Here is a 19,651-nt window from a genome sequence, read left to right as displayed (position 1 = left end):
TACAAAGTGCAAAGCATCCTCCCCTCACTGATTATTATTTGCAAACGTTCATCTACACCAGTCTTCACACAACTATGTGGTTCACTATGAGGGAACTTGGCATTATTTTGTTCATTTTTGCTCTGAACCACAACATTCAGGCCCAAACTCAGAAACCAGGTAAGAGGGTTTTTTTTTTAAACACAGAAAGGTAAAGATATTCATTTGTGTTGTGAGTTATAATAAGGTTTATGGGTTTGGTCTTTGTTTTTAACTCATTACTTAAAAAAACGAATGTTGAAAATACGATTCTCAAGGTTGTATCATGTATTCTGTGTGATGAAATGTAATGAAAGTAAAGTGAAGATATATAAGCATTAGCAAAGGTTCCGTCTATGAAGCTCCGTCACACCTAGAAAACGAAGGTTTGTTGAGACAAACCTTGGATTATTGCTTAAAAAGCCCTAAAAATTGTTTTTACCTATAAACATCTACTTAATTTTTTAAAAACATCTTTATATTTAACAAATTAACTTTTATTATATTGCCGAACACTTCGTTAGAATTTGTTTGAATTGTAAATCAGCAAATTCCACTTCCCTTAATTTCTATGCAACTTCCTGTGGGGCGTGGCCTATTCAATTCAAATCCACACTCAATGGAACAATGGAAAAGTAGTGAAGTGAATTGGCATTCTGTTTTTTTTACGGAATTTGCATAATATTTACAAGAATCAGTCGCATAAAAAAATGGGAATAAAAATGAAGGGTTAATGGAGTTACAAAAACATAAGTCATCTAAAGCTGTACAGACCACTCAGTAGGCTACACATAACATAAGAATACATACAAACAGATTAGAACGGACAAGTTTTAACAGACTTCACTCATAAGACGTGTGTAAACTTACAACACTGGGCATTGCAATTGATTATATTAATGAGAACAAGAAAATGTACGTTTGTGTTTGTTTACTATTGCAAATTAACGTGGACTTACAACTACACATCTGATACAAGAGAATATGTTTAACTGTACAAACAGGCACAAATAAAACCATTGTGCCAGGTTTTTGTAGGCCACAGTCAAGGTTGTCCTGGTTTAAAATGTGAGTAATCGTTAACACGAAAGTGTCTATCTTAAAAAAATAAAAAATATGACAACATTTACAACCGTCATAAAAACTAGGTGTGGACTGTATCTAGACTAGTTACACATTACTCATTCAAGATACAAAGATCACTCCCATTTCCATGGTTGTTCCGACCAAGTTAGCAGAATGTACAACAAGATATCGTGGCAATTCATTCACTATTCATAACTATTTTACGAATTGGTGGCTAAATCGTATGATTCGTAGCATCTCATTTGTATAAAGGCCCGTTCAAACTAAGAACGATAACGATAAAAAAGAATAGCACAACACAACTATAACAATAATGGCACAGACTACGATATTGTGATGCATCCTGCTTTAAAGAGAGAGTTCACCTAACATTTTTTATTTTGTCATTTACACAACCTCATGTTGTTCCAAACCTGTATGAGTTTCTTTGTTTTGCTGAACACAAAAGAATATATTTTGAAGAATGTTGGTCACCAGACAGTTGACAATTTTAGTGGTGAATTCATATAGAATTTTTTTTTATATGAAAGTCAATGGGTGCCGTCACCTGCCTCACTGGTTACTGACATTCTTCAAAATATCTTCTTTTGTGTTCACATAGTGGGGGTTAAATAGTGCTATATCTTGGACAAGAACCTACTCTTCCTTTCTTTATTTTTTCAAAAAATCTAGAGGCCTGCAGTCTGAAACCAGATGAAGGAACGGGTACATCTGATCCTCTGGTTTATATGTACTACGATGAAGAAAAAGACAGTTGTTTCCCATTCCGGTACAAAGGGGAGGGTGGAAATGCAAACCGTTTCATTATAGAGAAGCAGTGCATGAGAAACTGTTCTCACAGAGCTGAAGAGCTGTTCCCTAGAGACGGTAATCTTTCTACTCACATTCGTCTGCAATAATGCAACATAAATCGTTTTGTGTGAAATGCATTGTGATTGATTGATTCATTTGTTGTCATTTGTGTACCAACTACAACCATACTTAATGCGTAACATTTTTCGCTGAAGTAAATACTGCCACCCTGTGGCAAAAACAGATTTTTAGTTTTAGTTTTTTTTTTGCAGAACGCAAAGCTTGCAAGCTTCCGAAAGAACCTGGGCAATGTTTAGGTCACTATCTGCGGTATTACTACAGTCCTGAACATCACACATGCACGACTTTCTACTGGACCGGATGTGTGGGAAACGGAAACCGATTCCTCAATTTTGACTGGTGCAATGCCACGTGTTTCAATGCAGCTGGTACGTGTGGTATGAAATTAAACTTATAGCTAATAGTGATTTTACCCAGAGATCTATATGCAAAAATTGTACATTTGTTTGAATAGATATAGGCCAGGAGGACCATTCAGGTGAATCAGATGTACCAGTTGGTAAGTGAAACTCGAATAGCCTGTGATGTTTTCTCATTCAACTCATTTATCCACTGATATTAATTTCTTATTTTCCCATCAGGAATTATCCTGGGTGTTGTGTTTGGTCTTATTGGTGCCATTATTCTCATTGTGGTGATTGTCTTTGCTGTCAAGAAGTATGTCATTACAGTACATTTTTGTTTGTGTTAGGCCATATTATTTGTTACTTCACTTTGTATTTACGCTGGAATTTCTATCATTCATTTTATTTATTTTTCTAGGCCTAGCTCGAAGAAACGTCAGAAGAAAGATGGGAAGTCAGCAGAGCAGCCGCTGAAAGAGCAGGCCATTGAGATGGCAGGAGGGGAAGCACAGCCAGCCACTCTTGAAATCTCTACAATCCAAACTTGAAATCTCCCAACTTACATTTTTAACCCCAAATGTACATTGAAACTTTTGCCCTTTTTTTTTTTTTTTTTTTTTTTTGGTAAAGTGATTTTTTCTTTTTTTTTAAGAAGCAAAGGCTTGACAAAAAAAAAGGGCAAATACATTTTCTGTTGCTTATTTACTTGTACTTTATACTTGTGTCTTCTATGTTTGGAAGCTTCTAATTTACATTGTTTTATATGTCCGTCAAACTGGTCATATCACAATAAAAATTTTAAGTAGAAATGGCTGTATGGTCTTAAATGTAAAACGAGAACATCAGTGTATGGTGATAAAGCAGCGGCTGGAGGCTCTCATAGGCTACAGGGACCCCATGGGGCTGTAAAGGGGTGAATGAAAAAGTTCAGAGAAAGATAGTGAGTTACCATTTATGGAAATAATTGTATTATGTTAGCCATAGTTTTATGTTTCTCTTCAGAAATAAAATAAAATGAAATAAATAAATTGCAATAATAAAAAATTAATAAAAAGTTAACATTTACAGAATTTATTTTAGTGTATAGTCATAGTTGTATGTTTCTCTTAATAAAATAACTTACATTTATTTAGAAAAATAAATTGCGATAAAATAATAAATAAATGTTAACATTTACAGAATTAATTGTATTATATTGTTAGCCACAGTTTTGTGTTTCTCTTAAATTTTTTTTTTTAAAGATGAAATACATAAATAGATTGCGATAATAAAATATGGAAAATAAATAAATAAATAACATTTACAGAATTAATTCTATTGTTAGCCACGGTTCAATGTTTCTCGTCAGAAGTAAAATGAAAAACTATAACAATAAAATAAATAATATAAAAATGAATGTAAAATTAAAATTAATTAATAAAAAATTACATTCATAGAAATTATGTTATATTGTTAGCCATATTTTACATTTCTCAACAGAAATAATATTAATTTAATAAATGAAATAAAAATGAAATAAATAAATGTAATAATAAAAAATGTATAGTTAAAATTTACAGAATTTATTTTATTATACTGTTAGCCATACTTTCATAAAATAAAATAAAAAGATAAAATAAAATAAATAAGTTAACATTTACATAATTAATTTTATTACACATTAAAGATTCAAAAGATTTAAATAAATAAATAAATAAAATATTTTTTATTTAGTTTAATTTTTTTCTTCAGGATTATATATAATTATAATGATTATATGAATTATATTATATGAATAATGAATTAAATATATATATATATATATATATATATATATATATATATATATATAATTCATTATTCTCATGGTGGGTAGAAAAGCCATACCTTATAGACTTATGAAATATTTGAAATATTTGTCATATACTATTTTACACTAAGGCCTAATTCACTGTAGGCCTAATTCAACCTATATACAGGTTTTTATACATTAAAGCTTACCTTTTTATTTTAAGGAGGGGACTTATAATGATATATATCCGGGATAATGATATATTGCGCCCATGGTATCAAAAAGTTTGTTTGTTTGATTGATTGATTGATTATGTTTATTTCATTCATGGATATTTTCCAACAAAACTTACTTCATCATCCTCATATATATAATTTATAAAACCATGATGAAAAGGAGGCAGGGTGAAGAATATCTTATATTTCCTGCCCCCTCAAAAAAAAAAAAAAAAAAAAAAAAAAAAAAAAAAAAAAAAACATATCAAGTCCCCGCCAATGCATGAAGATAACAAATGAAACAAACTAGAAACCAAAAAATCAACCTGTATCAAAAAGTTTGAAACCACCTGCAGTAAAATATTGATTTGTAAATTAGTTACACTTTCTCACTTATCATCCACTATGACAAATCTCTTAATTCTCTCTCATCATCACTGCTCTCCCTATGACCCTGGATCTGAATTAAATCATGACTTTTCTCGATTAACACATGCTTGTGTATACATCCCATCAAAGTAAAAAGTAAAGTTTGAAGATTGTCAAGTACGCTCCCTATTTAGACTGTATTTCTGCTGTCTAGGTAGGGAGCTCAGCGGGGTTTTGAGACAGCCCGAGTCTGTGCATGCATGTCTGCCCTCTTTAACCATAACAACACTGTCTTCACTTAGCAGAGCAACATCACTGCTAACACATCTATACCTTTAGGAATCTACATACTGCTTCTTGGAAACACATTTTGTGGCTTTTAAACATACACGTTTAGAGTTTAAACACAGAGATCGTGCAGCAGAGGACAGACTGTGTTAGCTAGTGCTATAGCTAGCACACACAGGCTCATGGAGTGCCCTCACCTCAACTCCAGTGTCTGTATGACGGTGGACCCGAGCCGCTTCCCCAACGGTTCCCCTTCCTCATGGTGCTGTTCTGGTGAGTTAAATGCGAATACAAATGAATATTCACTAATAATCACTAAAAATTAAGTCCGTTTCCTGTGAAATAGCTCGAGCTAGCCGAGCCGGCTAGTGCTTTATTGCTCACAGCAGCTCGCGCTAGGAGACTTTCGTGTGTTTTTTAAAACAAATATAACTGAAATTCGCAGAAAACCATAATCATACACTATAATAATATGATGTGAAATGTTAATATTTTGTAATTTTACTAATTTTAAACCCCAAACTAAGTAGTTTAGCTTCACACAGCACTCAAACTCGCTAAAACTTGCTAAGCGCAAAGCTTATTGTTCTATGAACACATTTTAGGGTCAATGTTTTGCTTTTAAATAATATTAAACGGTTGTCACATTTCTCTCCTTATTGTACAGAAATGTTGTGTTGTCCTTTGCTTCAGAAAGTTAAGTGAGACAGCTTTGGCTTTTTAATCTTGGATTGGATTTCAATTTGTCATTTGCTTTATGTCGAGCTGTTTATTTCATATAAGTTACAGACCTGCTGATGCACAGTCAATTATTAATATTGGTCTTTATGTATTATTATGAAGAAAAATTGAGCAGTCTAGATGCAGACCTTGATATCAAAATAAACCGGAAATAACATCTGCAAACGTTTTTACAACATTAGTGTAATGCTAATGCATCCATGGCCTTAAATGAGTGCTTCAATGTGTGAAAGGATCAAAACAATGAAATTTAAGAGGATCTAAATTTTCAACTTTTCTATCTTCTCACCTTCGTTTTGGGTTTGGTCAGTTGCTGTTTGTAGGAAAGTATTAAAAGTGGCATTTGGGCCAGTAAGGGCCAGTTTGCTGGAAAATGTTCCCGAGGACATTAGAGGAAGCCATTAAAGGTTGGAGAGACCTTTACAGTAAACCATTAAGTCTTATGGCAACGAACTTGTGTAAAGAAAAGAAGTGTGGGATCTAGTGTCCAATGATTTTCACCAGAATCATATAGATTTTTAATAGACCAAATAAAAACAAAATGTAAAAATAGGTGTATTAGAGGGTTTATTTCTGGGGGTGCATACATCAAATTTTGGCCGATAATAGTTTTTTATATCATGGACAATATCAATATTTTTGAAAGAAGTCTCTTCTACTTCTGCATTCATTTGATAAAAAAATATAGTAAAATATTACCTTTTTTTATATATCATTTATTCCTGTGATGGAAAAGCTTAGTTTTTAGCAGCTATTTCACCAGTCACATGATCCTTCAGAAATCATTCTAATATGCTGATTTAATGCTCAAGAAACACGTCTTATCAATAGAAAACATTATTATAAATGTCTTTACTGTCATTTTTGAGCAGTTTAATGTGTCCTTTCTGAACAAAAGTGTACATTTCTTTCTTTTGGACCCCAAACTTTTAGTAGGCTAAAATTGGATTATTTTGAGATTTTTTACATGGATATATCTGATAAATATCAATGCAGAAACATTTCCTTGTTTAAGATGTTTTATAGTGAATATAAACAACTAGTAAATGCTGTGTACATCATGCACATAATATACTTTAATATTTATATACATTCATGTGTAGTCTATATATATATATATATATATATATACACCTATATTGTGTAGATGTATATTTTGTCCATCTTCCTCTGTAGATGTCGGCCTAGACAATAAAAAAAAACCCCATATCATGTGACTTTTTATAAATATTTATTGTTCCTGTAAACAGTGCCTGTTTTTGAACGCCATTCACACTAATTGACATATTTTGAATGAAGGAAATATAAGTTAAAACCAATATATCATGCATCCCTAATTGAATCGAACATGAAATTTCAAAGTAGAAACTGATAGTATTTTCTTAATATCTTTGAAAAATCTTTGTTTTTGCAGTGCATGATAATGTTTATTTTTGGTCGAGATGAATTGTCATGTTAGATTACACTGAAAACACATGAACATTCAGGGCGTGACGCCAGTGGCCCTTCAGCACACCCACGGGACATGCGAAATGCCCCATATCTCATGTTTAACACATTTCACACTTATGAAACATGTCTTTTCAGTGACCCTCTCTAGTTACTAAAAATACTTTAATATTCACTTAAAATGATCAAATTAGTAAAGCAGAGCTATGAACTACCGTAAATACCATATAATTCAAGATAGCTTCAATTATAAACTACTTTGTGGCAGATTCATTGAAAAAATCATGCAAATTGTACCTGCTTACCTAATAAAACTGACTTTGTTAGAATGATTCTTTTGTATTAAGCTCATTATATAAAGCATGTTAGAACAGCACAGCATTGCTTTCTTAATCAGCGCACAGCAGGTTCGAGGAGACGCACGGGGTCTATTGACTTTTTCCACATTTGTTGGGTCGTGCACAGACCAGCATTCACCAGAATCGACCGTTCCTTAGCAACGGCTAATTCAGATGCTTGTTGTGCACTCAGAAGGGAAGGTGATCAAGGCAATTAGAACAAAGCTCTCTCTCCCAGCAGGACACAGCTAGAGATTACTTTCACATGAGGTTAACATGCCACCTCAGATCAGCGCAAAACTGCTTATTATTATACACTAGGGTTCATGTTTTTGCTATGTGGGTCAGGATTTATACTTAATTAATGCCTTGTTATATTTGTAAAATTATGTTTTGAAGGGAATTTTTTTTTTATGGAAATATGAAAAAAATTATACAAATAGTAAAAAAAAAAAAAATTATATACAAATACAGAAGAATTTTAGGAAAAAAATAGAAAATATTATAATGTGTGTGTGTATATATATAATATATATATATATATATACATACATACATACATACATACATACATACACACACACACACACACACACACACACACACACACACACACACACACACATACACACACACACACACACACACACACACACACATATACACACACATACATACACACACATATATATATATATATATATATATATATATATATATATATATATATATATACATATATATGTGTGTGTGTATGTATATGTACATATATATATTTGTAATATTAAGCCCAAGATAAGAATGTGTGTCTAAATATTATACAGAAAACATAGAGAAGAATGTATATGTTTAGTATAGAGCTTAAAAATATGCCTTGTTGGAAAATGTATAATAATTTAAATAATAAATTAATAAACATGTAAATTAATTAAATAAATCAAATTCGGGAGAAAATTCATTAATAAGAAATAAAAAGTTATAAATACGGTATTAAAAAGAAAAATAATAGATTATACAAATAACATTATTAATATTATACAAATAAAGAGAGAGAAAAAAAATATAACCCCAAGAGAAGTATTTATTTTATATATTTTTTTAAAGGTATTAAAAATGAGAAAAGATTGTCTGGTTTTATAAATTTGTAAAATACCATGTTATATCATGGATGTTATGTTATATCAATATATATATTGATCTAGATTTTTTATTTTATTTCATTTTTTGTTGCAGTTTGCCGGTCAAACAAAAGCCCGTGGGTTTGCCTGACGTGCTTGAACGTGCATTGCGGAAGGTAAGTGCTTAAATTGATGTTTTTTAGTCTGTGTGGTTTCGGTGTGTGCGGTTATCTTTATGATTTACAGTAAATATTACATTCAAGTGTAAATCCAGAGTTCTTTGATTTACTATTATGAAGAATTATATTTAAGCTGTATTCAAATGTATTCAAATCATTTTAGTAAGTAAATTGAATTATAATCAATCAAATTTGAATGATTAATAATATATTAAATTTCACACATATTAATATTCCTTTGCATCTGTTTGCTGTGACAGGTATGTTAACGGCCATGCCAAAAAGCATTTTGAGGACATTCAGGCTCCAGGTGGCGGTCAAAGGAAGCCAGAGCGAGAGAAGCTGAGCGAGAAGAGTCAGCAGCACTCTGTGTGTATGGACTGCAACAGTTTTAGCACATACTGGTTAGTTTCTTTACACAAATACATTAATAAGATAAGAGTGTTCTTAAAGGGACAGTACATACAATATTATTCAGTGAGCAGTGTTAATCTTTCCCATTGTTTTTTTTCTTCTTCTTCTTTAGTTACAGATGTGACGAATTTGTGGTGAACGACACAAAACTAGGAAATGTGCAGAGGGTCAGAGAACATCTTCAGAGTTTGGAAAAGTAAGATTGATGTTTGTCGAAGTGCATCCATTCAACAATCATCATCACATGAATACATTGTTTCTGAAACGATTTATTCTCTTTGTTCAGCTCTGTGTCTAATACCGACAGACAGAGGAAGAGAAAGCTGTCGGACAGTTCTTCTCATGACAGCAAGCTGAAGAAAGACAGCGTAAGTTGAATTTGATTCTAGATATGTGTGCAAAAGGGCCCAGTGTGCTGAGAAATGGTTCAGAAAAAATATTACATATAATATTATATGGTGTAGTGAATGTAATATTTTAATAAAATACAACAAATAATAAAAACAACTATATATACATATTAAATATAAGTTAAAAATAGTAAATGCTTTGTAAATTTAACTAGTGGTGTGTATACATTCACTATTAGTTTAAATTATGTATGCATACTTTTTTCAAATGTGTGCTGGTTCCATTATTATTTTTCTGAAATGTCCCCACACAGGACGGCACTCTAGCACACTGTGCCACAGGCCTCCGCAATCTGGGCAACACCTGCTTCATGAACGCCATCCTCCAGTCCCTGAGGTAAGAGCAACCCCCACGACCCCGAGCCAAGGGCAGCCGGCTGTGTGTGTGTGTGTGTGTGTGTGTGTGTGTGTGTGTGTGGCCCGGCTGGAGGAGCTCGAGTGGCTCTCTGCTCTCTGTGGCCAGTGAGCTGGCTGGAGTAGAGCTTGATGGGAAGCCAGGTGAAGGATTAGGCCGTCTGCCCGCTCACCACAGCCAACCTTACACTGGCTAAACCGCAGCGACTAGCTCATGCCAAATATCATAAACCGCCAGGCCTGTGTTATTATGAACTAGTGAGGGGAAGCATTGAACATGGTCTTATTGTTCCCATGGATTTTGTCAAGTTACAGAATGATAAAAGATTATCGCTAAAGCTATTTTACTTTGAGCAAATAATATCTGATTATTTTTAATTATTATGGTTTCATCATTTTTTTTAAACTGTCATGGGTCTTTTTAATGATTGCATTGGTTTTAAGGCCTGGATACGGTTTAAATCTACCTAAAAGAAACCTTTCCATTTGCAGACTTTTGCTGGTCATAATCCATGGAAAAGGAAGCTTTGGCAAGGTTTCCGAGGATTCTGGCATATTGTCAGTGTTTAGTTTGCGTTTTGGAAGATATACTAAAAGGGCGTAAGGATTTTGAGTCATGTTAGAGACAGATCTGTTTAGTTAAACGCTGTTTTTTGTTTCCTGTCTCCAGTAACATCCAGGTGTTCAGCTGTTATTTCAAGGAGCTGCCCTCGGTGGCCTTACGAAGCGGGAAAACAGCAGGAAGGAGAATGTACCACACCAGGAGTCAGGGGGACAGCAGTGTGTAAGGTCCTCTCCACTGAATGGCAAAGAGGGGGGGGTCGAATGGTGTCCTTTATTTTAAATTAATAATATATCACATTATATAAAAAAATATAAATAAAATATAATATATTTTTTAGATATCACTTTTTTATTATTTAAAAACTTTTTTTAATTCAACTTACATATTTTAATCTTTAATTTGTTATATGTAAAATAAGTACAAATACAGTGTTTATCAACTGGTTTTGCCCAAGAATATGCATGTTTTTTTTTTATGTTAAATTTTGCTGTCTTGTTCTCGGTGGCCAAAACACAATGTGGTTCATGCAGTCTATGGTTGGTTATCCTTAATACAACCTGTATTTAATAGTTTGGGTCTTTTATTTTACTTTGTGTAGTTTGTTTATGGTTTTCGTGGATGAGAGCAGGTCATGTATTTTATTATCCTAATCACACAATTATATGTATTTAATCCATTGCATTAATCCAAGTTTTTTGTCTGCTCTCTGCCACCCCAGAACAGGCCTGACGTATCAGTCCCTGTAATGTCCACTAAAATGCCAGTGTGTTTCTGCTCTGTTGTGCAGATCTCTGGTTGAGGAATTCAGGAAAACACTCTGTTCACTTTGGCAGGGGAGTCAGACCGCCTTCAGCCCAGACGCCCTCTTTTATGTCATTTGGAAAATAATGCCAAGTTTCAGGTATCATAAAAATCACACCATGTATTACAATTTATTGCACAATTTATAAGACAAGTCACACTAAAATGCAATTAAATGTTTCATTATTCAAGCACCCAGAAAAATAATTTCTATTTCATCCATTCTTGATAGTGGTCGACCGTTATGGATTTTGTTTGATGGCTTCTCAGAGAGCTGGATGGCCAATGGCTGATACAAAGCCGATATATGTGATTTCAGTTACAATATTATTTACTAATGTAAAGTTATATAATTATAAATAAATAATTTGAACTTGATAATAAATTTAAAAAAATCTGTAAAGTAAACCGATCTATTCTTTAGATAGGATCTTCTTGATTTTGTAATCTTATTATAGTAATTTTTACAAATATAGTATTTGTATGTTTTCGCAAATAAACACCAGGTTTTCCACACTGGCAAAAAATAATGGCAATAATTTAAAAAAAGCCAAATATTTATACTTTCTGTGTGATGACATGTATTAAATATTACATTTTAAATGTAAAATGTTTACATTTGACTTCCGTAATTATATAATCTAATTGTAATAACAATGAGTAATATTAGTGACCTAAAATATTAAATGAGAAATAATGTGTCCTTGATTGTGAAATATGCTGCCAGACCAAATACAGTTTTTTCTAAACCAATGCCCAAATCGCTATTTGATTATTGGTTAACATTATCCAATAGCCTGCATGGCCTCAGTGATGTCACCGGAAAAGCAAAATGTTTTCTTGGTTAATTTTGAAATAAAGTTTACGAAGTCCCCCAAAAAATTTCTTTGAATTAACGCGCTAATGAATCTTCAAAAAATGCCAAGAACATCTTACAGAAAGTAATTGGGAGCATTTTTGACTTTTATCTGATGTTTTTGCAGGGGTTACCAGCAACAGGACGCTCACGAATTCCTGCGCTACCTGCTGGATCATCTTCACAGAGAGATGCAGGGGAGCAAGAACGGGTCGCCCAGTCCCGCCCTGACCCCGGACCGACCCAAACATGCCTCCGAGAGCAAATGCTGCATGTATGATACCCCTCTGAACACATATATTTGTAATTTCTACTCCCATGTCTGCCTTTGTTTGGACAAACAGATAGTCCTGCCCAAAACTTAAGCCGCCTTTCCACTATCTCTGACATTCGCATACGATTGTATTCCCCTAGTGGCAGTTGCACGTAACTTTCAAATTGGTCATAAAGTAACTGTTACTCGCTGCTTATTCACTATGTTAAAATCAATAGAAGTCGACCGATTGGTTTTGTTGATTAATCGGCACCAATATCCGATTGCTGGAATGATCGTCAAAAATCCATATTGATAGTTTTTCCGGGTTGCATCTGTTGCTTGAGTGGCTGAGAAAGGTCCACTGTCATTATACAGTACGAGAGCGCCCTCTAGAGGTCAAACCTAGTTTTTGTTATCGGGAAAATCCACCATCTGTCGACCCATACAAATTATGTGAATGAATGATTTGAATGAAGGTGTGAATCCACACAAAACAAATGACACCCAACATGTCTGAAAGAAAAAGTAGATTTTCTTGGGCGAAACAATGTGAAAAATTATTAAATCATTATTTATTTCCGAATTATTCATGAAATTGTGTTTCAAGAACGATGTTTTAGTGGAAAAATACTGTTCATTCTCCCCTCGCGCTCATAGTGTTGATTACATTTCAGATCCGAAATTTCTGCATATGCATATGTTTGGAACTCCTCAAAGCTCCTGTACTACTCGACATCAAAAAATGAACAACTTCGGTCTGTCGCTTGTTCGGAAATTCTGGAAAGGCAACTTTATGCCACTGGTTAAGCAAGAACGAGTTTTTTGCAAGTGCCACAGTAGTGGAAAGTCTTTTAAAGGAGTCATAACCTAGTATTACCTTGGATACCCACGCTCTATTATAGTCTCTCAGGCCCTTCTAAAAAAGAAAAGTGGAAAAAAAATAAACACAGAGCTCCTCTGACCCTTATTGATGCGATATTTTGGCTGTCGTGGACGGTCATTTTAATAATGCAAATGAGGGGCGCGTTGATTGGTGGCAGGAAGGAGGGGGGTTGACACCGCAGGTAACTTCAGCATATCATTCCAAAATGACATCATGGCGCAAGTTGTGAATGAACCCGACCTGGCCGCGACCTACGGAATTCAACCGTATATGCACGAGCCAGACTCTGAACCTGAGCTGGAAAGGGAAGATGTAGAGTCGATGGAAGGACGTATACATCAAGATGTCTCTGAATGGTAAAGACAATCATTTTGACTGAGACATACATTATACCTTTTATTTAATGTAGATTACATTAACGGAGATGTAGTCTACTTTTTTTTTATCAGCTTACAGTGGTTATTGAGATCAACGTTTGCTATCATGTGGTGTTTTTGCCTTGTTTCACGTTGTGGTTTATTAGACAGTCAAATTTGTGAACGATTCCGGCGTAAAATGATTAGCACAGACACCTAACGTTAAGCCAGTGGGAAGGGTTGTAGGAACCGCGTCATTAAAAATGAATTTAATCCACTGGTCCCTGACAGCTTGGTCCGTTCTTGGGAGAGAAAACACATTTAAGTTACATGTTGATTCTGGCAGTCAACAACAGAGCAACTCACGTGTGCACTACGTTTCTGCATCTTTCGCGACTGAATATGAGGGGGAGAGGGGCAGGGCGGGCTTCCTGCAGCATAGGTCTGCGGTGTCCATATATGGTATATCCTGCCCTGTCTTGACGTCAAGTCGGGGCAGAAATTAAAATCTCGTATTTGAGTGCGCGTGCACGTGGGCTAGTTTACGAACCCAGGGGTAAACAAACGCTTCACTTTTAAATATCGGCTTCCCGGCCAGTGTATAATCGTTTGGCAATCATAACATACATTGATTCTCGTGGAAAAGTGAAAATTACAGGTCATGACTCCTTTAACATATATAAAATTCACAAATTGTCTTCAGTGAACTACATTTTTTCCTAGTCAGAGCGGTACACAGATGGTTCGGGGCAAATTTCTAATTCGAGGTAGGTCTATCTCAGCAGGCCGCCCCTCGTTCCATATCTCCCCTGCTAGTTTAGCGAGTACGTGGGCAGCAGTGATAAAGATAACTCTTTACGGCACGCAGAGGGAAGTCTCTCTCGTATACAGAGACTGCTGTTCCCACACTTGCCTGCTGCTAGAGGCAGAGCCACCCTGTTGTGTTTGTATTAATAGCAGCAGACAAGTGAGGAAGCCCCCAGCCTGGGCTGTGAGGGTGACCTGAGTGGATTTGCGGGGTTATTGAAAAGGAAGTGCAGTGTTGTGTCGTGCTCACTGGATTGTGCGGAACAAAATGGCAGGTTAATCCTGCTGCGAATAGATGGACTAAATGTGCTTTCACAAGGGCCTGATTCTGTTGAACACATTTGGGAAACGGTACTGGCTTATTTAAACAGGACCTATTATTCCCCTTTCGGAGTCTTCATGTTGTTTTGGAGGTCTACTGGAATAGGTTTTCATGCTTGAAAACATTATTTTTCACAAGTTTGACATTGTCGCAGCGCCTTTCTTCCCAGTCTGTCTGTAACGCTCTGTTTAGTTCCGGTCTCTATGAAGCCCCTCCTTCCAAAAAGCACAATGTGCTCTGATACCCCTTTTCCACCAAGGCAGAGCTGGTGCTGGTTCGGAGCCAGAGCCTAGTTTCAAATCGGTTCTTTGTTTTTCCACCGCCAAAGCACCAGCTCCGAACCAGTAAAAGTGGTTCTTAAGTAGCACCAAATCATTGCAGGGTCTAGAACGGAGCCAAGAAAGAACCGCTTGCGTCAGAGGCTGGGGGCGGGGTTACCGTGGCCAACAAGACTGAAGAGAAACTTGTGACCGCCATTTTTAAATAGCAGCTAATCGAGCTAATAGCGGCTCGATTATAATATCCGTCTATGTAAGTTACGGCGAGCTGCACGAACGCGTTGGATTCGCCGTGTTTGGATGCCGATTTATTTTCGCAAACCCATGCGCATCCATAGTAACGCAACGTCTATTATTGTTGATGCCTTGTTCGAGATGCATCGGAGCAGCGTGGACCGATCAGAGCTGCGGGAGTGTTTGGAGATCATACGACTCCTTGTGCTCTTTGATCGCTTTGATTTCATGTGCTGATCGTTCTGCGAGAAGCCGATGCATCTCGAACAAGTCTGGTGTGTTTGTGTTTGACGCTGCCGTACTAGCGTTGCTGGGCAACGTGATACGTATGCAGTGACGTAAGATATAGCTCTGTTGTGGCTCTCTGGCCGGTGGAAACGCAAACCGGTTCTTAGTAAGCTCGTCAGTCGAACCAACTCCGAACTGGCAATAGCTCTAGCTCTGAACCAGCACCCGGTTCTTGTTGGTGGAAAAGGGGTATGATTGGTTGATTGGTTCAGTGTGTTGTGATTGGTCAACCGCTTTGAGCGTGTTTGGGAAATGTCACAGCCCTTACCAATAACCGCAAGTTTCAACACACTAGCGCAACTCAATCAGGCCTCGCCCCTTTTTTTTGCATAGGACTTGGGCGGGAATTATTTAAATGAGGAATATTGTGATGTGGCCATTCCCTGACGAAAGACTCAAGACTACAATCAAGGCGTTTCAGGGGGTTCAGAAACAGTGTGCTGTGTGCAAAACTCCCATTGGAGTGATAATAGGACCCCTTTAATAATGCAAAGCGGTTTTGCTTTTCTGCTAGAAACGGGACCTCCACTATCGTTACATCTGTGTTTGGTGGCGTCCTACAGAATGAGGTGTACTGCTTGATATGTGGCACGGAGTCTCGGAAATTTGATCCATTCCTAGGTGAGTCGTCAATCTGGTCCATCAGCTCTAAAAGCTTTTGTTGCCATGGTTATGCCAAATCTTGCTCTCCTCCAGATCTCTCATTGGACATTCCCAGCCAATTCAGAATCAAGACCACAAAAGACCAAGAGCCGGGGCCAACGTGCACTCTGAAAGGTAAGAGATGTTATTAGTAACTATTAAATTCAGTTAATTTTGTTCTCCAGCAACACTAATAGGTTGTGTGCCGTCTCTCTGCCGGCTACAGATTGCCTTTATAGTTTCACAGACCTTGAGGAACTTGATGAAACTGAGCTCTACATGTGTCACAAGTGCAAAAAGCGACAAAAGTCCACCAAGAAATTCTGGATCCAGAAACTGCCCAAGGTGATGATGGAAGTAGCCTATGGAAATATCTCATTTTGAATTCTCATGTTTCATGTAGTTTGTAACGGTTATATGATGTCTTGTGCCTGTGCAGGTGCTTTGTTTGCATCTGAAGAGGTTCCACTGGACAGCGTTTCTGAGGAATAAGATTGACACCTATGTAGAGTTTCCCATGCGTGGCCTTGACATGAAAAGCTACTTGTTAGAGGTGAGAGCAAACCATTTAATTCTGTTAATTCTGTAATAGTGTTACTTATAACTGAAGAATGTTTTTTGGGGGGCAATTTATGCACTTATTTAATAAATGTCATTATATTTAATTAAATTAAAGATTATTTATAATTATAATAGTATAAAGTGTGTTATATATATATATATATATATATATATATATATATATATATATATATATATTAATTATACACACATATTAGTCATAGTACCCTTCAAATATATTACCATTTCATTTAATAAGCATTTATATAAAATAAATACAAAACATTACAATTATTTACATCAAATATATTACTATTAAATATTAATTATAATACTTTTTTGTTATTTCATATTTAAATAAACACAAGTAGATAATGATAGATACAATTACTATTATTATTTATTCATATATAAAGTAGTAATATTCATATTACTATACTATAAATAAATTGATTAATTTAAGATAATTGAATAATCATTCATATTTACATAAAAAAAGTAATTATACCTTTAATCGATATGATTAAAATGATTACAATAATATTATATAATAAATATTCTTCTTATTATATGATTGTTGTTATATAAAATATAACAATTTTGTAATTATATTCAGCCTGAAAACAGCTTGCCTGAGAGAGGCCTGTATGATCTTGCTGCAGTGGTGGTGCATCATGGGTCTGGGTAAGTAAAAGCTTGTAGCATACAACTCATTTACCAGCCTGAACATGTGTTTCATTCTCATCCACTAGGGGGGGATGTTATATCAGTAGCGGCTTCCTATTATTTCCTGTGATGTCAATTCACACTCTGTACAGATAATCAGATCACAGATAAATATACGATATTCCATCTCCATCCTCTCCCGCAGCATCGGCTCAGGACATTACACGGCATACGGGCGTCACGAGGGCCGATGGTACCACTTCAACGACAGCACGGTCACTCTGGTCAATGAGGAGGCTGTGCTGAAAGCCAAGGCCTACATTCTGTTCTACACAGAGCACAGCGATCAAGAGAGTCAACCCAAGCTTTAAGACTTCAGTTATTGGACCTTCATACGTGTGCCGTCATCCGTCTCATGTCCTATGCTATCCATAGTGGTGCAACGGATCATCATTGATCCGTGATCCGTTCGGATCAATATCTTCGGTTCGGCACTCACGTGATCCGCGGATTGATTTATGAAAAAAAAGTTGTGCGCATGTTCAGTCCACACACAGCGTGGTCATGGCGAGCGTTATGAACCGCAGAGAGCGTGACGCCTCATTCGCGCCGCAAAACCTCCAGACGTGCGTATTGTAAACGCGTCTTTACATTGACTTCACATTGAAATCACTCGCGCCAGACGCTCTATTCGCGTTTGGTGTGAACGCAGCATGGGTGACGGCGAGAGAGAGAGAGAAAGAGTGCCTGCGAGTGCGAGCGAGCAAGGTAATACGTTGTCAAATATGTTTAAACTAAAATGAACTACATATACAAGTAGTTATGTCTCTTTGTATTAATTTGTCCTGTTATTGACATAGGCCTAATGCACGTCATTGACAAAATGCGCAACCAGATGTTCGAATAATTCGAATATGTGTTTTTTAGAGGGAATATTCGAACGTCATTTTTGAGCAATTTTGACAGCCCTATATGACAGTGGAAACACATAAAGCATTGGTCCATGTTTAAAGGAAGGAGATGCCTTTTTATGTTGCACTTTAAGTTGTTTTTCATTAATTATGTTAAAAAGAAGATATTATGCCTTGTGCACTTTAAGTTGATTTTATATATTTTAATTTAATAATTTTAAAGTGTTAATACATTTTTTTAATTTTTTTTGCTGATCCGAAAAATGATCCGATCCGTGACTCTGATCCGAGAAACGATCCGAACCGTGAGTTTTTTGATCCGTTGCACCCCTAGCTATCCAGTTATGTTTTCTCCGTCACAGAACCTCAGTATAAACCGAATTGCTGCTTACATTTTGACTTGATGACTTGCGTTTAATAGACTGTCCCAGTTTTTTTTTTTTTTCATATGCCATCAGTGTGAAATGAGATTCCAAAGGCAATTCTTCAGGGGGCTGAAAAAATTGACTGTAGAAACAAAATGCTTTACAATTGATTTTTTTTTTCTTAATTGAGTGTGTTTCCGTCTGCTGAAATGATGACAGCTGTCTCGTTTTTGTGTCAGACACTTGACGTTTCCTACTCACGCCAACGTTCTGCTCGCTGCTCCAGGAAGGTTTTTTTTTTTCCTGTTCAGCTTGGAAATTCATTCTTGTCCTCTGAGCCTGCTGTTCATTTGATCTAGGTTGGCGTTGGAGGTATTTCCGAACCAAAACTTGAAATGTATGATTTTACGTAACAAAATGTGTCCTTTTTTTTATCACAAAGCAGTAGTTGACTCAAACACAGCTATCACCTCACTAATGTGAAAATGAATTTTGAAGAGAAGGGTCCAGTAGTTCACATGTTTCGTTTCGTTTCGTTTCATTTCGTTTCCTTTACGCTTGGAAATGTCTGACCTGATGTAAAGTTTCTGTCCTTTTAGAATTAAAGGGATGCATATTGTGCAAAAGTTGATTCGTGTTTTTATTATATTCTCATAATTAAAACGCATACAATGAATTATTGCATTTACTGGTCCATTTTGAAGCTTATTTTTTAAGCTCAAACGTGTTGCGTAACACCAGAATGAACCCTCATTGGTTCTTGCTGAAGCTCAAACGTGCTGCGTAACACCAGAATGAACCTCATTGGTTCTTGGTGAAGCTCAAACGTGCTGCGTAACACCAGAATGACCCTCATTGGTTCTTGGTGAAGCTCAAACGTGCTGCGTAACACC

At 35.8% G+C, this 19,651-nt stretch overlaps 2 protein-coding genes across 2 annotated transcripts; both read left to right on the top strand.

Annotated features, from left to right (window-relative positions):
- Positions 1-14: 14 nt before the first annotated feature.
- LOC309490265 (boophilin-H2) lies at positions 15-3,146 on the top strand. Its single transcript, XM_082159344.1, has 6 exons — positions 15-159; positions 1,777-1,971; positions 2,169-2,345; positions 2,432-2,476; positions 2,559-2,634; positions 2,740-3,146. Exons 1-6 carry the CDS (start codon positions 75-77, stop codon positions 2,867-2,869), a joined length of 708 nt encoding a protein of 235 aa, XP_082015470.1. The 5' UTR covers positions 15-74; the 3' UTR covers positions 2,870-3,146.
- Positions 3,147-4,891: 1,745 nt separating this feature from the next.
- usp3 (ubiquitin specific peptidase 3) lies at positions 4,892-19,389 on the top strand. Its single transcript, XM_082159323.1, has 16 exons — positions 4,892-5,237; positions 8,726-8,786; positions 9,050-9,193; positions 9,316-9,399; positions 9,490-9,571; positions 9,868-9,950; positions 10,638-10,751; positions 11,320-11,433; positions 12,317-12,463; positions 16,128-16,234; positions 16,310-16,390; positions 16,482-16,600; positions 16,695-16,808; positions 17,433-17,500; positions 17,688-17,914; positions 18,735-19,389. The coding sequence occupies exons 1-15, from the start codon at positions 5,147-5,149 to the stop codon at positions 17,851-17,853; spliced, it is 1,575 nt and encodes a 524-aa protein (XP_082015449.1). The 5' UTR covers positions 4,892-5,146; the 3' UTR covers positions 17,854-17,914; positions 18,735-19,389.
- The last annotated feature ends 262 nt before the right edge of the window (positions 19,390-19,651 follow it).

This window comes from Leuciscus leuciscus (assembly GCF_965113295.1).
Source record: "Leuciscus leuciscus genome assembly, chromosome: 25".
In the NCBI taxonomy this organism is placed as follows: Eukaryota; Metazoa; Chordata; class Actinopteri; order Cypriniformes; family Leuciscidae; genus Leuciscus; species Leuciscus leuciscus.
The sequence above is the reverse complement of the archived record's forward strand: the minus strand, read 5'-3'. Positions and strand labels throughout refer to the sequence as shown.

Coding starts and splice junctions, on each gene's coding strand:
- LOC309490265 (XM_082159344.1), top strand. CDS start 75: ATGTGGTTCACTATGAGGGAACTTGGCATTATTTTGTTCATTTTTGCT. Junction 160..1,776: donor GGCCCAAACTCAGAAACCAG/GTAAGAGGGTTT, acceptor CAAAAAATCTAG/AGGCCTGCAGTCTGAAACCA. Junction 1,972..2,168: donor AGAGCTGTTCCCTAGAGACG/GTAATCTTTCTA, acceptor TTTTTTTTGCAG/AACGCAAAGCTTGCAAGCTT.
- usp3 (XM_082159323.1), top strand. CDS start 5,147: ATGGAGTGCCCTCACCTCAACTCCAGTGTCTGTATGACGGTGGACCCG. Junction 5,238..8,725: donor TTCCTCATGGTGCTGTTCTG/GTGAGTTAAATG, acceptor TTTTTGTTGCAG/TTTGCCGGTCAAACAAAAGC. Junction 9,400..9,489: donor CATCTTCAGAGTTTGGAAAA/GTAAGATTGATG, acceptor CTCTTTGTTCAG/CTCTGTGTCTAATACCGACA.